General features: G+C 59.1%; 1 protein-coding gene across 1 annotated transcript in view; it reads right to left on the reverse strand.

Moving 5' to 3' along the window:
* Nucleotides 1-3: 3 nt before the first annotated feature.
* FER1L5 (fer-1 like family member 5) overlaps nt 4-16175 on the reverse strand; it is a 336005-nt gene continuing 319833 nt past the window's right edge. The window contains exons 26-53 of the mRNA XM_082426211.1: nt 14899-15062; nt 14459-14573; nt 13532-13634; nt 12824-12987; nt 12355-12725; nt 11969-12132; nt 10902-11083; nt 10403-10579; nt 10011-10100; nt 8812-8958; nt 8569-8731; nt 8393-8418; nt 7578-7628; nt 7337-7441; nt 6913-7032; nt 6258-6419; nt 5931-6022; nt 5353-5523; nt 5004-5152; nt 4644-4783; nt 3387-3475; nt 3030-3125; nt 2686-2827; nt 2354-2453; nt 2085-2278; nt 1787-1896; nt 1338-1485; nt 4-1228 (exon numbers count right to left, since the gene is read on the reverse strand). Of these exons, the coding sequence (XP_082282337.1) occupies nt 1001-1228; nt 1338-1485; nt 1787-1896; nt 2085-2278; nt 2354-2453; nt 2686-2827; nt 3030-3125; nt 3387-3475; nt 4644-4783; nt 5004-5152; nt 5353-5523; nt 5931-6022; nt 6258-6419; nt 6913-7032; nt 7337-7441; nt 7578-7628; nt 8393-8418; nt 8569-8731; nt 8812-8958; nt 10011-10100; nt 10403-10579; nt 10902-11083; nt 11969-12132; nt 12355-12725; nt 12824-12987; nt 13532-13634; nt 14459-14573; nt 14899-15062 (3963 nt within the window). The 3' untranslated portion in view covers nt 4-1000. The remainder of the gene's footprint in view (nt 1229-1337; nt 1486-1786; nt 1897-2084; nt 2279-2353; nt 2454-2685; nt 2828-3029; nt 3126-3386; nt 3476-4643; nt 4784-5003; nt 5153-5352; nt 5524-5930; nt 6023-6257; nt 6420-6912; nt 7033-7336; nt 7442-7577; nt 7629-8392; nt 8419-8568; nt 8732-8811; nt 8959-10010; nt 10101-10402; nt 10580-10901; nt 11084-11968; nt 12133-12354; nt 12726-12823; nt 12988-13531; nt 13635-14458; nt 14574-14898; nt 15063-16175) is intronic.

Here is a 16175-nt window from a genome sequence, read left to right on the forward strand (position 1 = left end):
GCTGTGGGTTTCTGTTGTCTTCAGCTTTCTTGTATCCTTCCCACAGGCGGTAGTGCTCTCGTGCAGGTGGGATGACAGTGGGACCCTCCTGACCTCCCCCCACGGCAGAGCGGCTCCAGAGTGCCAGAGGGTCAGCTGGGGCCCCGGGCTTGGCTTTCAGACGAGGTGGAACTGAGAAAGCAAGTGGCTGTTCTGTGTTTTTGAGTTCCGGGGGAGATTGGCTAGACCCCTGTAGTGGGAGGACGCCGGTGGGCTCGTGAGCTGGCCCGGGCAGGGGTGCAGGAGGGGCAGCTCAGCGTGGAGATCGTCACACTTGTGGCTTTTGTGTGATTCTAGCTCATGAGGTCCTTGAGGCTCTGTGAAGAGGGCGGGGAAGACGTGAAATGCAGTCCCCCCGACCCAGGCCGGCCTCAGAGCAGTGTGTGGTGCAAGGAAACAATCTGACTAGCGTGGTAGGTTCTGCCCTGGCTCTTCCCTTTTGTTCAAGAAACACATGCTTCCCATCGTGAGTGGGGCCGAAGGTCGATCTGGGCGCTGGAGTCCCAGCCGTGTCCCAGAGGAGGGGGCCACCTGGTCACGTGAGGGGTGAGAGTGGCGGCCTCGGCCGGCTGCTTACCCCGCATGAGCCACCTTTCCTCACAGATGCCCTTCCTTGCCTTCTGTTTTCCTGTGACGTCAGGGCCTCTTAGAGTGGAAGAGTCCCTGGAGACTCGAGGAGGTGCGTAAGGGTGACATCATTCCCCATCCTTGTGAGTCTTGTTTGAGAGCCTGGTGTTTTCAGCCTTTCATGGTGTTGTCAACCCCCTCAAATTACATACAGGGTGGCGCTGTTACAAAAGTTGTTTATTTCAGTGGAAAATTACAACTCTGCCCTTCTTGTTGGAAGTGGCCTGAACAGAGTGGTCAGAATATCCCTAGTCCCCGGAAACAAGGAACTGGTAGGAAGCCCAAGGGTAGTGCTGTGGATGGGCAGGAGAAAAGCCTGGCAGACACGGGGGAATTAGTCTGGTGGGGCTGGAAGTTCTGGGAAAATAGCTCGCAGGTGATTTATGTGTCCCTGGAGGAGTTTCAGCTTATGGCCTGTTGTAGATTTCAGGTTCTGATGGGGAGTGGTGAGGTTGGAAGAGTTGGCGTTGCTGGTGTTTAGTGAATTGATGATATTGGTGTATATTTGAATGGGAGCATTCAGCCGAAGTTCAGGCTTGACCCAGCTCATGGCCAAATAGTTCTAGAGAGAATAGGCAACAGTTAGCCTGAAGTAGCAACCTGAGGGCTCTCTCTTGGGTCATCCCGAGAGCAGCTGTGCCTTTTCCCCTGTCTCCAAGGTTGTCACTCACCGGAGCTGAATAGATAAAGTTGAACAGCAGAAGCCCTATAAGCAGTATGATTGAGATGGCTATGATTTTGAAGCGGTAGCGTTTCCAGAAAACATGGATGAACCTTGCAATGGGTGACCGAAACCACATGAGCAAGGTATGGGTGCGTCTGTCCAGGAGCAGAGATGGCAGAGAATGGAGGACAGAGGGAGACTTCAGGTCAAGTAAACCAGAGCAAAGGCCTTTCATTTTAAAAAAGCAACTTCTGCTTCTGCCCTCCCCCCTCCCCAGCTTTTCTCCCCGATTGTAACTGAGCGTTGAGCCAGAGTGGGGAGGTGGGGGTGATCATTATCCCTCTTTACTTGTCAGCCTCCTTCCCCGGTCACCACCCCATACAGACTGCTAGGCCCAGCAGCTCAGCTTTGTGAACGAGGAAGAGACTTGGTGCCTTTGCCCTGCAGGACCCTTACAAGGGAGGATGGAGTGTAGGGTACTGGTTGGGTTCTGACTGGCCTCTTCCTGCTGCCTTGATTAAGGCTTCCTTCTCTGTCAGAATCTCCAGGGTCATCTTCACTTTACCCTAGAAACACCATGGGTGGTGGGAGCTGAGCTCAGATGGCAGGAGCAAGGATAGTTTTAAAGCCTCTTCCCAGGGTCCAGAAAGGGAAAGGGATTTAGCTCAGGCCCCCAGAAGTCTGTCAGAGCCAAGTGATGCGGCACAGCAGTCAGCCCTGTTCCTAGGCAATAGGCACCTTCCCCAGCTCCTACCGACAAGCGCCATTTGCTGCCATCGAGGACCTGGCAAGGCCACCAGCCGCTTACATTCTTCATCTTAAAGAGGGAGCAGTGCTTGTACTGGAGGAAGTGAGGCCACCTGGGGTCAGCATCCATCATCCTGATGGAGCATAGCTTGGCGTGCCGGGCCGGGAGGGGCATGTCAGTCAAATCCAGCTCCAGGACCCCTGAGCCCAGAGAAATGCCGTCAGCAAAAAGGAGCTCCCTGTCCTGTGGTCACGGGCCCTGTGCCAGGATCTCACCTAGGAAGTCATCCGCGGAGATGATGTTATTGTCCCAGATCTGGATGATGAGCCGGGCTGGGAACTTCATCAGCGTGGGGTCCAGGCTCCATATGTAGTCCTGGAGCATGGCAGGAGAGCGTATTTCCGGCCTGTCTCCTCTGAGAGTTCCTTTGGCCACTTAGCAGCCCATCACCCAGCAGTGATGGACCGTGGAGGAGGAGGAGAAAGTCGGGGAGGGGGAGGGGGGAGCGGGGAGTGGTGCCACCCAAGGCCACATTGCAAGTGTCTTGGTGCAGCTTGAAGGCTCTGAGGAGAGGGGGAGGAGTGCACCCCGCTCCTGGGCCTGTTACCTTCTGACTCAAGACGCACGCTTGCTCTGCTGCCAGATAGTCCAAGGTGAAGATGAACCGCCAGTTGAAGATGCCCTCCCCCGTCAGGGAGTGGTAGTGGACATCTGTCTTCTGCATGTCCTTCTCCAGCCCGAATAACCACCTGGGGCCAAAGTCCACTCATCTGGGGTTCACTTGGATTGTCCCCACCCCTGAGCTGGAGCCCTGGGGGGAGGGCTGCCCAGTAGATGCCAGGCATGGGTGGAAATGGAGAGACGTCACCCCAAGATTAGGAGGACCCCCAGGAATGACAGAACTGGGCAAGTCTGAGGGCACTCTGATGGAGCCCCGCTCCTCTCCCTCACCCTTTGACATAGATGTCGCTCATCTTCTCGGTACTTAAACTGTTCTCCTTCAGGTCCACGTGGGCAGTTTTCCAGATAATGCAGCGCAGCTCATACCTGTAGCCACTGTTCTCTGAGGCTTTGCTGAGGAATAGCTCCCCAGCTGCAACCTCGGTGAGGGAAGAGAGGCCTGGGAGGCTGCCCTCCGTGCCCACCCAAGTCATGCTGCGTTTGGGGGACCACAGGGAAAGGAGGCTCCCCAGATTCCCAACAGAGGAAAAGAATCACCGTGACTCAGTGTTGGAGCCCACTGGTGCTCCGCACGCTGGGAAGGCCACACTGAGTGGTGCAGTTGCTCGGGAGATGGGTGTCACTCACCTTCTAGGCTTTCTGGGCCTAATGTTGAATGGGGGGCCAGGAGGCCCAAGCTTCTTGGGGAAGATGTCCACCCACATTTGCACCTTTCCCTAGAGTGGAGATGGATTAGCTGGCTGGGGTTGGCCAGCCCCCGTTCTCGGCATCCTGGCCTGGTGAGGGGGGGGCCCTGTCTCAGCTTCTAGGTCTGCTGAGGCTGTGTTTCCAACACCGAGCGGTGGGGTATCGAGGCATCTGGGAGGTGGGATGGACTTCAGGCCGGAAGTCAGCACACCGCCCATCAGCTTCCACTTGTTTCTTTTTTTGGCTGGGAGAATAGTGCAGTAAGGCTGGGAGCATACAATGGCTACGAGGCTGATGGCTGTGGCGCACGGATGTCACGTGTAACTGGGGTCTGGAGGGTTGATGCCATTTAACAGGTCCTGCTGGACAGCCTCTCTGGATGGGGCTCCAGAATGGGTTTGGGGATGCAATTATTAACCACCTTAGTGGCCCTGAGTAAGAGTAAACTAGGTGATCTCCAGGTCATTTTATGTTGTGGAACCACATCCTAAGGATGTCAAGCTATCCACAAAGCACAGAGGTCTAGGAAAGAAGGGATGAAGCTGGTAAGAAAAGGGGAGACAAAAGAGTTAAAAGGGTAGAACTACTAACAGTGGAAGATAGATCCCTTCAAACCATGTGACCTAGTTTTATTCTTTTGAAATTGGCCCCATTTAATGAGAAAACAGGTTTAATGAGGATGGTTTTAAAAAGTGCTCAGTAGAGAACTTTGTATCTAGAATGTGCTATCAGTTTGAGAGATTTGGAGAATGAGGTGAGCCATTCTGGTGGCTGGAGGGTAGGGGATAATTAGGGTGCCTGTGGGGATTTTTATTCCTCCTGTTTGGGGTTCCTTGCCGTGGAGAAAACACAGCCTGCACTTAACAGCCAAGCCGGGGCTGTGATGCCTGCACTCTGACCCCAGGTGCTGCCTCCCCACCCTCCCTCGGGAGAGGCTAAGGCAGTGCTGGCACCGGCGGGGAAGGCCCCGAAACACTTCCACAGCTGACATGGGGCCTCGGTTTCTCGTCGGTGACTTTTCCAGCTCTGAACTTCTCCATTCTAAGAGACACCACTGCGACTTCTTGCTTATTGACATGTGCAGAACATGCTTGTCTGCTTTTCATGTACGTCTGTGGGTGCCCGGCCTCTCCTTCCCCTCTTGTCCTGGATGGGTGGGCTTCCCCACCTCCTGATCCAGCCCCTCCAGTCGCATACCTGGTCGATGCCCGGCTGGCTGTCGCTGTACAGTGTGCGGGTCTCCACGTGCTCAGGTACCAGTCCCTGAGTGTGCAGGAGGTACAGCGCAAGGCGTTCTTTCTTAGGTCCCAAAAAGCGAGCAGTAGGGGGCTTGAGCTCTAGATTGGAGGGGGATGGAAGGAGGGGATCACGAGGTCATTAGCCTTCCCGTCTCCCACGTAGGCCCCTTCTCCACCCTCAGCCTGGGCAGTGGACTTGGTTGTCCATTACAGGAGAGAAGGGGGGGCGGGGTGCCCTCTGGCAGCTCCTGCATCCTGTAGCCCCACTTGTCGCAGAGGCCCGGCTCTGTGCTTTCTGGCGGTGTGCTGTGCTTCTCACCAAAGCTTTGCAGTCTGAATTTTTTCCCATTGTAAAACACAGAGTCATCCTCAGGGCTGAACAGAGGCGGAGGCAGTCCTTTATGTTTGGCATGGTGTTCCAAGAGCAGGCTTGGGGGCATCTGATCCCGCCACCTAAAGGGCCCTGACCTGTGGGGAAAAGGTGGGGAGATCTGAGTCCTGGAGAAGCCTCTGCTTTGAGCTGCAGGCTGACCAGTGCTGGGAGCAGGGGTGCAGACAGGTACGGGCCCTGGTTCCCCAGCCTGGGATGCAGGCGTCTTTGAGGGGAGCCGTGGGCTTACTGTTCCACTCCCCCGTGCTCCCTTGCCCTGGTTCAGGTCCACGCTTACTGGCAGTAGGATTTGGAGAGCCCACAACGAGCTCCAAAGCCAGACAGGAGTCGGTTTTCAAGGTCGATGACTGTGGTTCCAATCTTATCATCGGGTGAAAATAGGTCAAAGTCATACAGCTGGATCTCTAGGTCCTTCTCCAGGGGGATGGTGCAGCTCATTTCAAACATCCTTGGGTGAGGGTGTTGGAGACACAGAGACCGAGGACCATGTTATCTACACAGCTCCCTCTCCAGCATCCCAACCACACGTGCCCGTGCTCTGCCCCCTGCTGTTTGGCCCTGGTGAATTTGGAGAGCAGAGCCTGGGGTGGCTCTTGTCCACCAATAGCCATCCCTCAGTCGTGGCTGGGAGCAACTTTTGACAGGCCTGGGGTGTGGGACTCTGAGCTCCCTTCCCAGGCAAAGTGCTTGAGGGGGGAGGGGAGAGCTGGGCCGCCCATCGATGCATCTTCCATCTGTTGGACACTGTGCTAGGAACGTGGAGGCTAGAAAGGAACGTGCGAGTTCTCTGCCTTCTGGAACTGCTCCCGGCACAGAGAGCGGGGATGTGGGATTGGGTGCGTTGGGGCAGCTCACACGCCAAAGATGGGGTCCAGAGTGTTGGGCTGGTACTTGTCCCGGTTGCCAAGCTTTGTCTCTCCCAGTTTCAGGATCACATAAGGGTCACACTGGGGTTCAGACAGACGTGAGAGAAGGACGTGGAGAGTCAGCCCAGGTTGGTCAGGGAGGGCAGGAGTGGGGCAGAAAGGAGCCCCTTGTACCAGATGGGGCCTGTGGGAAGTTGGCAGTCTGGGTGTCAGCCTGAGGGAGCTCCGGGATGCTGGGGTGTAGGGTGAGGTGAGGGGGTTGCCCGGGCTGGGGGGCTGGGGAAGATGAGCGCTGCGGTTCAGGGCTGCTCGTTACCAGGCCATTGGTGTCTTGGGGCTGCAGGTTGACTGCTCGCACCACGTACACCCGCACCAGGCACTGCTGAGGGAAGTCCTCTTTCTTAGGCCAAGGCAGGAACTGGCGAGGGGGCTTGGGGGCTTCTGGATTCTCAGGAAAGGGGTAGACACGGAATTGGCCCTGTGTGTGTGTTAGGGAGGAAAGGTATTGGTCTCCGGCCTGGCTCTGTAGAGCCCTCCAGGAGGTGCCCCTGGTCCAAGGTCAGGAGAGTGGGTTGTGTTGAGGGTGGCAGGGACGAAGCCCGTGAGGATGGGTAGGGGCACGTGCCGCAGAGATGCTCTACGGGGACCACGGTGTTGTTTTCCGCTGAAGGGAGGTCTCGTTCCACCCCCACCCACCCCTTGGGGTCCGCACTTGTTTTTGAAGGCTCTCGGGCCTCTGAGAGCAGCACAGGCCCGAGCTGGGACTGAGAAGCCCTCGTCCTTCCTGCGTTGGGGGAGGCCACCCTGAGTCCCTGCAGAGGTCAGTCTCTGCCCCCCACTCCCAATACTGTCAAGCCCTCCGTACTCCATCCTCATGCTGAGCATATAGAACCAGCACTCCTATCAGAGTCTTCCCTGCACAGAAGGGGCACAAGGTGACAGGTGCAGCTAGGCGGGGCTGGGACACGCACCTTGAACTCCCCTACCACAGGGCTGTCTAGCTTGGGCCATTCTTGGTAGAGTTTGAAGGTCTGGCAGAAGTCCTGCAGGCCTTGGAAGGCTGGCACGGCCTCCAGCTCGCAGTCGTATACCTGTGGGAGGGCGTGTGGGACCCGGCTGGCGGGGGGAGCTGGCCAGGGCTTGAGGGGACCATTCCTAGGATCAGGGGGTTGGGGGGCCACCCAGGTCTCGCCCCAGAGCGTCTGCCCCGGGGTCAGCAGAGCTGCTGCTGGGGGGCAGTGGCCTGCGGCGGCATGGCCAGGAGTCTTGTGAAAAGACGAGGAAGCCACCCCCCCGACTTGGTGGTTCCCCAGGGACTCGGGGCTGGGTTTGTTGGCCTCTCCCCGCAGATTTCCTCCATCCCTCAGCAGTGTCCCCTCGTAGGGGCCTGCGAACCTTCAGGGCGTGATACTCTTTGTACTTGTACTTCAGGGACTGGGGGGCATCTCCTGTGGCCCAGAGCAGCTTGCTCCACCAGTCTACTTCCTGCTCGTGTTCATCCTGGCAGGGAGGAGGAGGGGCATTTTGGCCCTCGGGGAGAAGGCACAGTGGCCTTCCTCTGCCCGGAGCCATGCTGCCCCACCTCCCTGAGCTGCCTGGAGTTGTTCCTTATTCCCCGGGGCTGAGCCTGCATCACCTCAGCTTGGCTGGACTTGAACCAGAACTTCTCGTAAAGGTAACCTAGGAGCTGAAAAATGATTGCGGGTGAGCAAGGCAAGGCCTGGCCGCCCAGGCCGCCCACCGCCTCTGACTTCCGAGATCAGAAGGGGCTCGACCACGGCTCCCTTGCCCTTCACAGAGGCTTCTTAATTCAGGGGTCCTCAGACATGGGACTGGGGCGGAGAAGGAGAGTCAGGTTAGTTCTTGGTTCTCATTGCCCACAGCTCCACTCTTAACTCTGGAAGGGCTCAGAAGTTCAGAGCCTCAAGCCCCACCCTGGGCCTCCTGAAGCTGAATCTGCTTTTGCTCAAGATGCCAAAGGATTCCTGTGCATTCAAGGTTGACAGGTGCTGCTCTAGAGCAGCCGTTCTGAACTTTGGAAACACTGGAATCACCTGGGGCGGGGGTGGGGCGTAGGTGGTTTGGGCTTGAGTAAAATAATTGCTGCTCCTGATTCCTACCCCCAGCAACTGGTCAGAAGCCATTTTGGGGGGGGGCGGGCTGTGCAGCACGTGGGGTCTTAGCTCCCCGGCCAGGGATCGAACCCATCCCCCCTGCAGTGGAAGCGTGGAGTCCTAACTACTGGACCGCCAGGGAAGTCCCTCAGGATTTTTTAAACTCTCGGGCAATGCTAACGCGCAGTCCAGGTTGAGATCACTGCTTTCGAGTTCTCGTGAACAAGTAGGCCTCACACTGGGGGCGTGGATATCGGAACTCTGTTTAATCTGTACCCTCCTCAGGCACAAGGGCTGTTTCCTCTAAATGGCACGGGGCCTCCAGCGCTCTACTCACCTCCTGGTACTTCTTCACAGACAGCACTGCGTGGAGAGAGCGCAGTCATGAGTCTCAGGAGAAGGGAGAAGTGGGCGGGGAGGGCCACCAACCCGGCAGGACAGCCAGGGCCTTGGCCACTCCCAGTGCCAGCTTGTTGGTGAGGTCTGGGGAGGGGCAAGGAAAAAGGGCCGTACTTGGAGGCCGTGGGGGCATGTAGTCCTCAGCCCAGGGGTCACAGAAGTAGGGCTGTAGGGAGTCAACGTTGGCCTGACCCACCACGGTCTCCTGGCCGAAGTCCTGGTGGTCCACCACCTTCAGCACCAGGGGCAGCGCGAAGGCCTCGTCCGTAGGCATGTACTGCAGCCCCAAGGAGAGGCCAGAGCGTGAGGCTTCCCACGAGCCGGGGCTGCCCCAGCCCTGGCCCAAGGCCTTCTCACCAGCGTGAGGAAGAGGGCTGACTGGGTGAAGTTGGGATTGGTCTGGAAGTCCCTGATGGGCTCTGTCTGCACAGACTCTTCCCAGCATTCCACCAGGAGCCGGGGCGAACGCACCTGCCTCATGTTCCGAAGGCCCCAGACCAGCATCTGCCAGAACAGAGAGGGAGGGTGGGGAAAGGGGCAGGCGGCCCCTCTGATGGGGTCCTGGCCTGGGAGCAGTGGGGCCTCAGGGGGCCTGCAGGGCCAGGGCACGAGGCTGGGTGAAGGCAGAGTCTGAAGGCTCACCCAGGCCTCCTGTCCTGCGAGGGATGAGTCCTCCAGGCCTGGACGCTGTTGTCGCTCCTCCACGAGGGAGGTGCCCGTTAGGTATTGCCCTTCCTCCCCTGCTGCCCGTCTGGCCTCTAATCATCTCTCTCGGGGGTGACTTCCCGCTGCCGGCTGCCTCCCAGGCCCGCAGCAGCTGCAGTGCCCCGGGGTTCTTGGGCACCTCTGTGCCGTCCAGCTCGTGGCTGACCTGGATCCCACAGGACTCCACGGCCAGTCAGCGAGCCAGCACCCTGGGATCTCACTCTCAACGGACAAACACTGGGTACCCCAGGAGCTGTCCACACCCTACTCATAGGGCCGCCTCAGGGCCAGAGTGGAAACCAGCCAGGTGGTCTGATCTTGGCTCCAGTGCCGGGAGGACCTGACCACCTTCCGCTCTTTGCCAGGTTTGTGGCAGGGCACGTAGGTTCTGACCTGGGGGCCTCCATGCTACTTTCAGAAGAGGTGAGAAACATCCTGGCACGTGGAGTCAGGCAGGGCCGGGCCTAAACTCTGGCGCTGCCACTGAGCCCCCGTGTCACTGTGCGTGGATGTGTTGTTTCTCAGAGCCTGAATTTCCGTCTCTGGAAGGTCGTGCCTACTTTTTGCACAGGGGCCTCATGAGGCTTACATTCGGTAGGTAATGAATGCTAAAGCCCTTTGTCTACGACGCACTGCAGAGGTTTGCATTAAAATACTTTGAAATGTTCTATCAGAACTTCATTTCTCTCCTGTCTCCCTCCATCTCTCACATGGTATCTTCTCGGGGTCCAAGCTTTGGAGCAGGTAGGCAGAAGGCCCAAGAGGGTCAGCAGAGAGCGCGCTGTGTGGGGCTCGACTGCTCTGGGGGTGGCTTGCGCCCTGCCCACCCGCCCTGCTCCACGTTTCATCACCTCAATAGCCATTTTCCTTAGCGTGGGCTGGATGCTCTTGGGGAGGATGTAGATCCCATTCTTCCAGGGAACACTTAAGATTGGCAGCTGCTGTCTGAAACTCTGAAGGGATGAGGTGGGAGAGCAGGGAGCCTGAGGCCCTGTTGGGCTGGTCCTACCGTCCCCCACCCCCCCACACAAGCAGGACCCTAAGAGGCTCAACTGCGGCGGCCCCGGAGCCCTATGGGCAGAAGGTGGCAGGGGAGTTAGGGAGAGGTTGGGCAGGCCGGCACCTCCCAGCCCAGTGTTCTGGTTCCTGGGCCCCAGGACTTTGCTGAGGGGCTGCGGTTGGGGGCCGCTGGCAGGGGAGTGGGGCAGAGTGAGGGCACTGAGTACCATGCTCCCGGCCGGGCCCTCTCTCCCAGCACCTCAGTCTCGAGGATCAGCTCACAGGACGCCAAGATCTCGCCCTCTTCCTCCTCCAACCCTTTTACAAGGGGGTGCCACCTCATGGGGGGCAGGATCCGGTTTTGGACATCCAGCCAGACCACCGGTGACCACATGCTCCGTCCCCACAAGCTCTCATTGCCCTGGAGGGAAGGGGAAGTTCACAAAACATGGAGGCCAGGCTGGCAGGGGTCTGGCTCCTCCTGGGATTCTGACCGCTCTAGGATCAATGCGAAGTGCTCTGCGAATCAGGTCCCGCTGGAGCACTTTCTGAATATTCTCCTCTAAAATAAAAGCTCCTCACGGAATTTCCTGGCCGTCCAGTGGTTAGGACTCCATGCTTCCACTGCAGGGGGCACAGGTTCGATCCCTGGTCGGGGAACTAAGATCCGGCATGCCGCATGGCACGGCCAAAAAAATACATTAAAAACTTCTCAGAGCTCTGCCCAGCCCAGCCCACCTTACCTGGGGGTCCCGCTGCCACAGTTCCAACACCACAAATGGCGGGTTCTCTTTGGTGTCCTGGGGGTTCTCGTACAGAAGAAGGTGCTGGAAGATGAGCGTCTGGGCCCACGTAGGGGCTGCAGAGCTCTTCAGGGTCTGGGTACACTGGCTGTGGTTCAAGAAGACCAACCGAATGAAGGGCACTGCGGGTGGAAGGAGAGCTGTGCCTTTGGGCTGCCGAGTGAGGCTCTCCTCTCTTCTGGCTGCTGCCGCCACTGGACTGGGTACCTGGGGAGGCTCAGGCCAGGCAGCCACAGCCACTCCAGCTCCCCAGAAGGCCACCTCAGAGTAAGCCACAGAGTGCATGGGCTTATAGCTAGAGGCCCCTTATACCATCACGGTTGGGGCCTAGCCGTCACAGACGCAGAGGGCCCGGCGGCTCCTCTGGAGGGGTTCTGGGGACCAGGCTACACGTAGCTGCCCTTCCACAGCATCAGCAAGTGGCCTTGGCATCAAGGAACATCACATGGCCCTCTCGATGAGGGTGCTGATGCCCAGTGGACACAGCTCCCAGCAGACACCCACTGCCCTGGCTCAGACCCTCATCCAACAGTCTGGCTCCCAACAAACAGGGCCACTGCCAGCCCAGGGCAGGAGCACGTGACACCTGAAACCTCCCATGGGGCCTCCACACAGGGCTAGAAATTGCCACACCTCCTCCCCACCCCTCATCTTCTGTCCCTCACAAGGGACAAGTGGTTCCCAAGCGTGTCATCCTCTCTCTTGCCTTTGTGTCTCATCCTCTCTCTTCCTTGTCAAGGCCCAGCAAACTCCTCCTCCCTCTTCAAGGCTCAGCTAAGTGGCCTCCAGTGGGATGAAGCCTCCCCATCTTGATTCCACAGGGTTGGGGACACACCGCAAGAGCGGTCCTGCCTTGTATTCCTTGTTCTTGTGTCTTTTCCCCAAACCAGGGCCATGAGCTGCTGGGGGCAGGGGTCTGCATGTGTGTCACCCCCTCCTCGCCACATCCTTTGTACTGCTGGGTGGCCACATGGAGGGGCTGGGGGAGAAGAGGTGCCCACGCCTACCCTGGAATGTCTGGATGTGGTTGGACATCAGGTTCCGGGCCTGGTAGATGTAGCAGAAGAGCTGGTAGTAGTGGGGCTCTGGGTAAGAGAGGAGCCGTGTCCGCCACCCGCCCCCAGGATCCCCACCCCATGCCCCCTGCTCCCTGCCCTCAGGTGCTGGGTGTCTTTGGGGCCACCCAAGCCGACTCTCAGTTGAATGCTCACTGTTGAAGACGCAGTAGATGAAGGGCAGGTTGGGTGGCTGGGTGGTCTCTGGGGGAGCCCTCCAGGAGCTCCTGATTCTGTCCAGTCTCCGTGTCGACGACACCATGTCTGCTTCCCTCTTAGCTTGCTGTTTCATATCTAGACTCTGTGCCCAGGACAGACTCCCTGAGGCTCATAGGTGCCTTTCCTGTTTCCCCCAGCCCAGGCCCAGGTCACCCTTCTCCCCATTCAAAGCCTGAGGATGTGGCTCCGGGGCCCAGGTCCCCCCACCTGCAGTGGTCAGTGCATCTGGCCACACGGGGTGTCTCCGTCTGCCTGGCACACCGGGGGGCCCTGGCTCCGGAGGTGGGGTTGCAGGGAGGAGACACCTAGCCCACTGGGGCTTTACCAAGGATCCCTCCAGGAGGAATATGGGCGCAATGCCCTTGACCTTGTTGGGGGCCAGCCTGCGGTGCCAGCGGCGGCGGCGGAACCGGCTCTGGGGCTGAGGGTGCAGGTGGAACTTGGAGCCGAAGACGCCGTACTCCCAGCCCTCCTCGTCCTCAGCCAGGCTGGGGTGGTGCTGCGGGGAGAGCAGAGTCGCCCTCTCACCCGGCCCAGGGTAGGTCCCACCCATGGTCCCGCCAGGTCCCTGAACAGGCGGCCCCTCACCAGCTGCAGGAAGGACAGGGTCTCCTGCTCGTGGCTCAGCCTCCCGTGGTCCCGGTAGCGCACGCGCGCCCAGCGCCGGCGGCGGCAGGAGTAGTAGGTCTTCTCCACCGAGTTCCAGACCTGGGGCAGCCCCGAGGGCGGGATGCCCACTCCGTACTCCCAGCCTGAGGGGCCAGGACACAGCCCGTGGGTGCCCAGGGGCCCAGAGGCTCGGGGGCTCGGACAGGCCCGAGAGATAAGCCCTGGAGGGGCAGGCCAAAGGGGCAGTGCTGTCCCTCACGTCCAGGTCTCTCCGGCCACAAAGGAAGGTGTGGTTACACTGCGTCACCCGGGTGGCCTGGCTCCACTGCCCATCTTACAGACAAGGAAGGTGAGGCTCACAGGCGTCCTGGGACCCGCACAAGGTCACACAGCCCGTGAGTAGCAGAGGCTGCATCTTGAGCCCAGGTCTTCCGACTCCCAGCCCACCGCCCCTTCCCTGGAGCCACCTGGGGTGAACCAGGCTCTGGACGCGACCCCAGTTCACGTGCTCGGGAGGCGCTTAGCACCTGCCCTGTCTCAAAGCTGGGGCCCACGTCTGTGGCAAGGGTGGAGGCCCCACTCTCTGGAGACTGAGGACCCCCAGGAGCGCAGGCCTACCCCACCCGACAGCTTGGCCACTTGCATTTCCAGGCCCTGCCGCCCTTAGCCGCTGCCCGGAGGACTGACCCTCATTGTCCACCGCGTGGTTCAGCTCCACAGCCCAGTTCTTCTTCACATGCCAGCCTTGGGGGCACTTCACATTCTCCCGGGCCTCCACGGGTTCTCCGTTCTGTGGGTGGACGGAGAGGGCGGGCCACGGGCCGTCTTGCTCGCCTACTACGGCTGTCGTGGCCTCCAGCCCCCAGGAGCAGACCGCGCTTGTTACGTCTGATGCCACCCACATGTTCACTTAATACGCTTTTACTGGCTTGCCTTTCCGAACCGTACGTGTCTTTTTTAAAGGAAACTTTATATAAACACTGTCAGTGGAACCACTCACCATAAATAGGAAACAACTGTACGAATGACTGTGAAAGCAAAATAGTGTGACTGAATCTCAGCTGGACGCTGCTGCCTGCCCAAGGCGGCTCTCGGGAAGGGGAGACCAGCGTGCGTGACAGATGGGTTAAACCTCAATGTCCAATCAGTGGCCACCAGCCTCCTGGGGCTCCTTAAATTTAAGTTCGTTAAAAATGAAACAAAATTCGGGAACTCCCCTGTGGTCCAGTGGTTAGGGCTCCGCGCTTCCACGGCTGGAGGCCCAGGTTTGATTCCTGGTCAAGGGAACTAAGATCCCGCATGCCGTGCGGTGCGGCCAGAAAAAAAGAAACAAAATTCAAAGTTCAGTTCCTTACTGAACTTTGAATTCTGGGTAAAAGCACCACCTTCAAAAGGGGGAAGGAAAGGTGCCCACTCTGTTGTTCTTCTGGTCCCATTTCGGGGACCTTTCCCCACCACCTTGGGATACAAACCCCATCAGCGCTCACCCAAGGTCACACCAGGGAGCAGGGCTCAGATGGTAACGCCTGACCCAGTGCTCTTTCCACTCAGACACCCCAGCTTCCAAGGTGCCCCCCTGGTTGAATCGCTTGGCCCCCCACGCCCCCTGCTCACCGCGTCTGTGTTGGGGATGGCGGCAGGCCCCCAGGCCCCCGTGGCGTCCCGGTGCTGGTTCTCGTACACCTCCTCCAGCACCTGGCTCTTGTTGATGTCTGTGTCCAGGAGGAGCCTGGGGGCAGTGAGACCCCAAGTTCCCAGCATATCTCCCTCAGCTTACAGGCCCCTGGTGTCCTCCTCTGTTGGCTGAGCGCTCCTGTACCTGGCAGCCCCACCTGCTCTGGGCAAGGCTGGGCAGCGGGGCCTGGCATGCAGGGTAGGGTGGCGGACAGGGCCCCCTGTCCTATGCGCCCCAGCCCCCGGGACCAGGCTGCAGTGGCTGTGTGCCCGCCTCTCTGGGCTGCTGCCTACTGGCCCTCCTGGGTAAAAAGAAGTGCCAGCTCCGGTGCTGCCTGTCTGGGGGCACACAGGCTCCGGGTCCCGCATCCCAGCCTTACCTCCGCTGAGGCTCCGCTGTCCACGGCCCCTGCCAGTGCCATCCATGGGGCTCCTTGAAATCTTCCCTGGGGAGGGCCTTGTGCCCCATGACGTCCGAGAAGCTGGGGCAGTGCTGCAGCCACTGCTGTCCCCACTGGTCCTTATACTTGGCCTGGTTCTCGTACTGGGGGAGGGGAGTCCATCAGTGCCTGCTGCCCCCCCTCCCCAGCATACCCAGCACCGGCCTCCTCCCGGGGGCAGGAGCTGCGTTGTCACTTGTAATGGGACAGCACTGCCCCCGCTGTCAATCAGCACAGGCAGCTGCCACTCATCAAGTGCTCACTGTGGCTGGGCCCAAGCCAAGGGCATTACATGAACTATCCCCTTTCAGCCGCACACTCCCATTTCACAGGTGAGGAGACTGAGGCTCAAAGGTCACCTCTACCCCAGGCAGCTCAGCTCTCGAGGAGTGGAGTGGGGTAGATGCCCATGTTAGAGCCTGGTGGCGCCTGCGATGTGACCTGTCCGCCCCGTGTCACTGCTGACCCTGGGGAACCTGGTCCTGCTCCACCACTGCCACGTCTTTGCTGCCTCTGGACCTTTCTTCCACATTCCCCTTCTGGGCACGCAGCCCCTGCTCCCTACACTCAACCTAAATCCCTCTCTGTCTCAGCACCTCCAAGTTCTACAATCTATCCACAACATGCAACTTAGGAACCATGAAAATGTTTTGACAAAGTAAGTTAGAAAGCCCGAAACTCAAAACTTATTTCTCTTCTGTTCTCAGGACCTTCTCCTGAGCCATGTCCTCCCCCTCCTCTGATCATAGAGCAGCCTCTGGCCGGCTGCTCACCCACCTCCTGGGTTTACGGTTCTAAGGGAAGATGCCTCATTTCCGGCTCCTCTGACTGTCCCAGGCCTCCCCCTCCCTGGGACCACCAGGCTGGCCTGCAGGACCCAGCTGGGGTCGGCAGGGGGCCTGGGCTGTCACGTTGATGATGGACGAGACCCCCTGCAAGCAGTTGGAGGCTTGCTCACCTCACATACCCTGAACTAATTGGGAGAAACTCCCAATAAACCTCCATCTGGGTGAGAGTGACCAGCCCCAGGGGACCATTCAGCTGCTCTCCTGTCACCACAGCCTGTGGCTTGTCAACAGGGGACCTCTTTAGTTTCCGCCACCTTTCTCAAGCCCCTTTCACGGTTCTCAGATTCTGCCAGTAATGTTCTTCTCCACCTTCGGAGCTGGGCTGTTGCCGGGTCACCCTCCCGCCGGCCCCACCCGGGGCCCTGCTCA

Source organism: Balaenoptera physalus, assembly GCF_965194825.1.
Source record: "Balaenoptera physalus genome assembly, chromosome: 15".
Classification (NCBI taxonomy): Eukaryota; Metazoa; Chordata; class Mammalia; order Artiodactyla; family Balaenopteridae; genus Balaenoptera; species Balaenoptera physalus.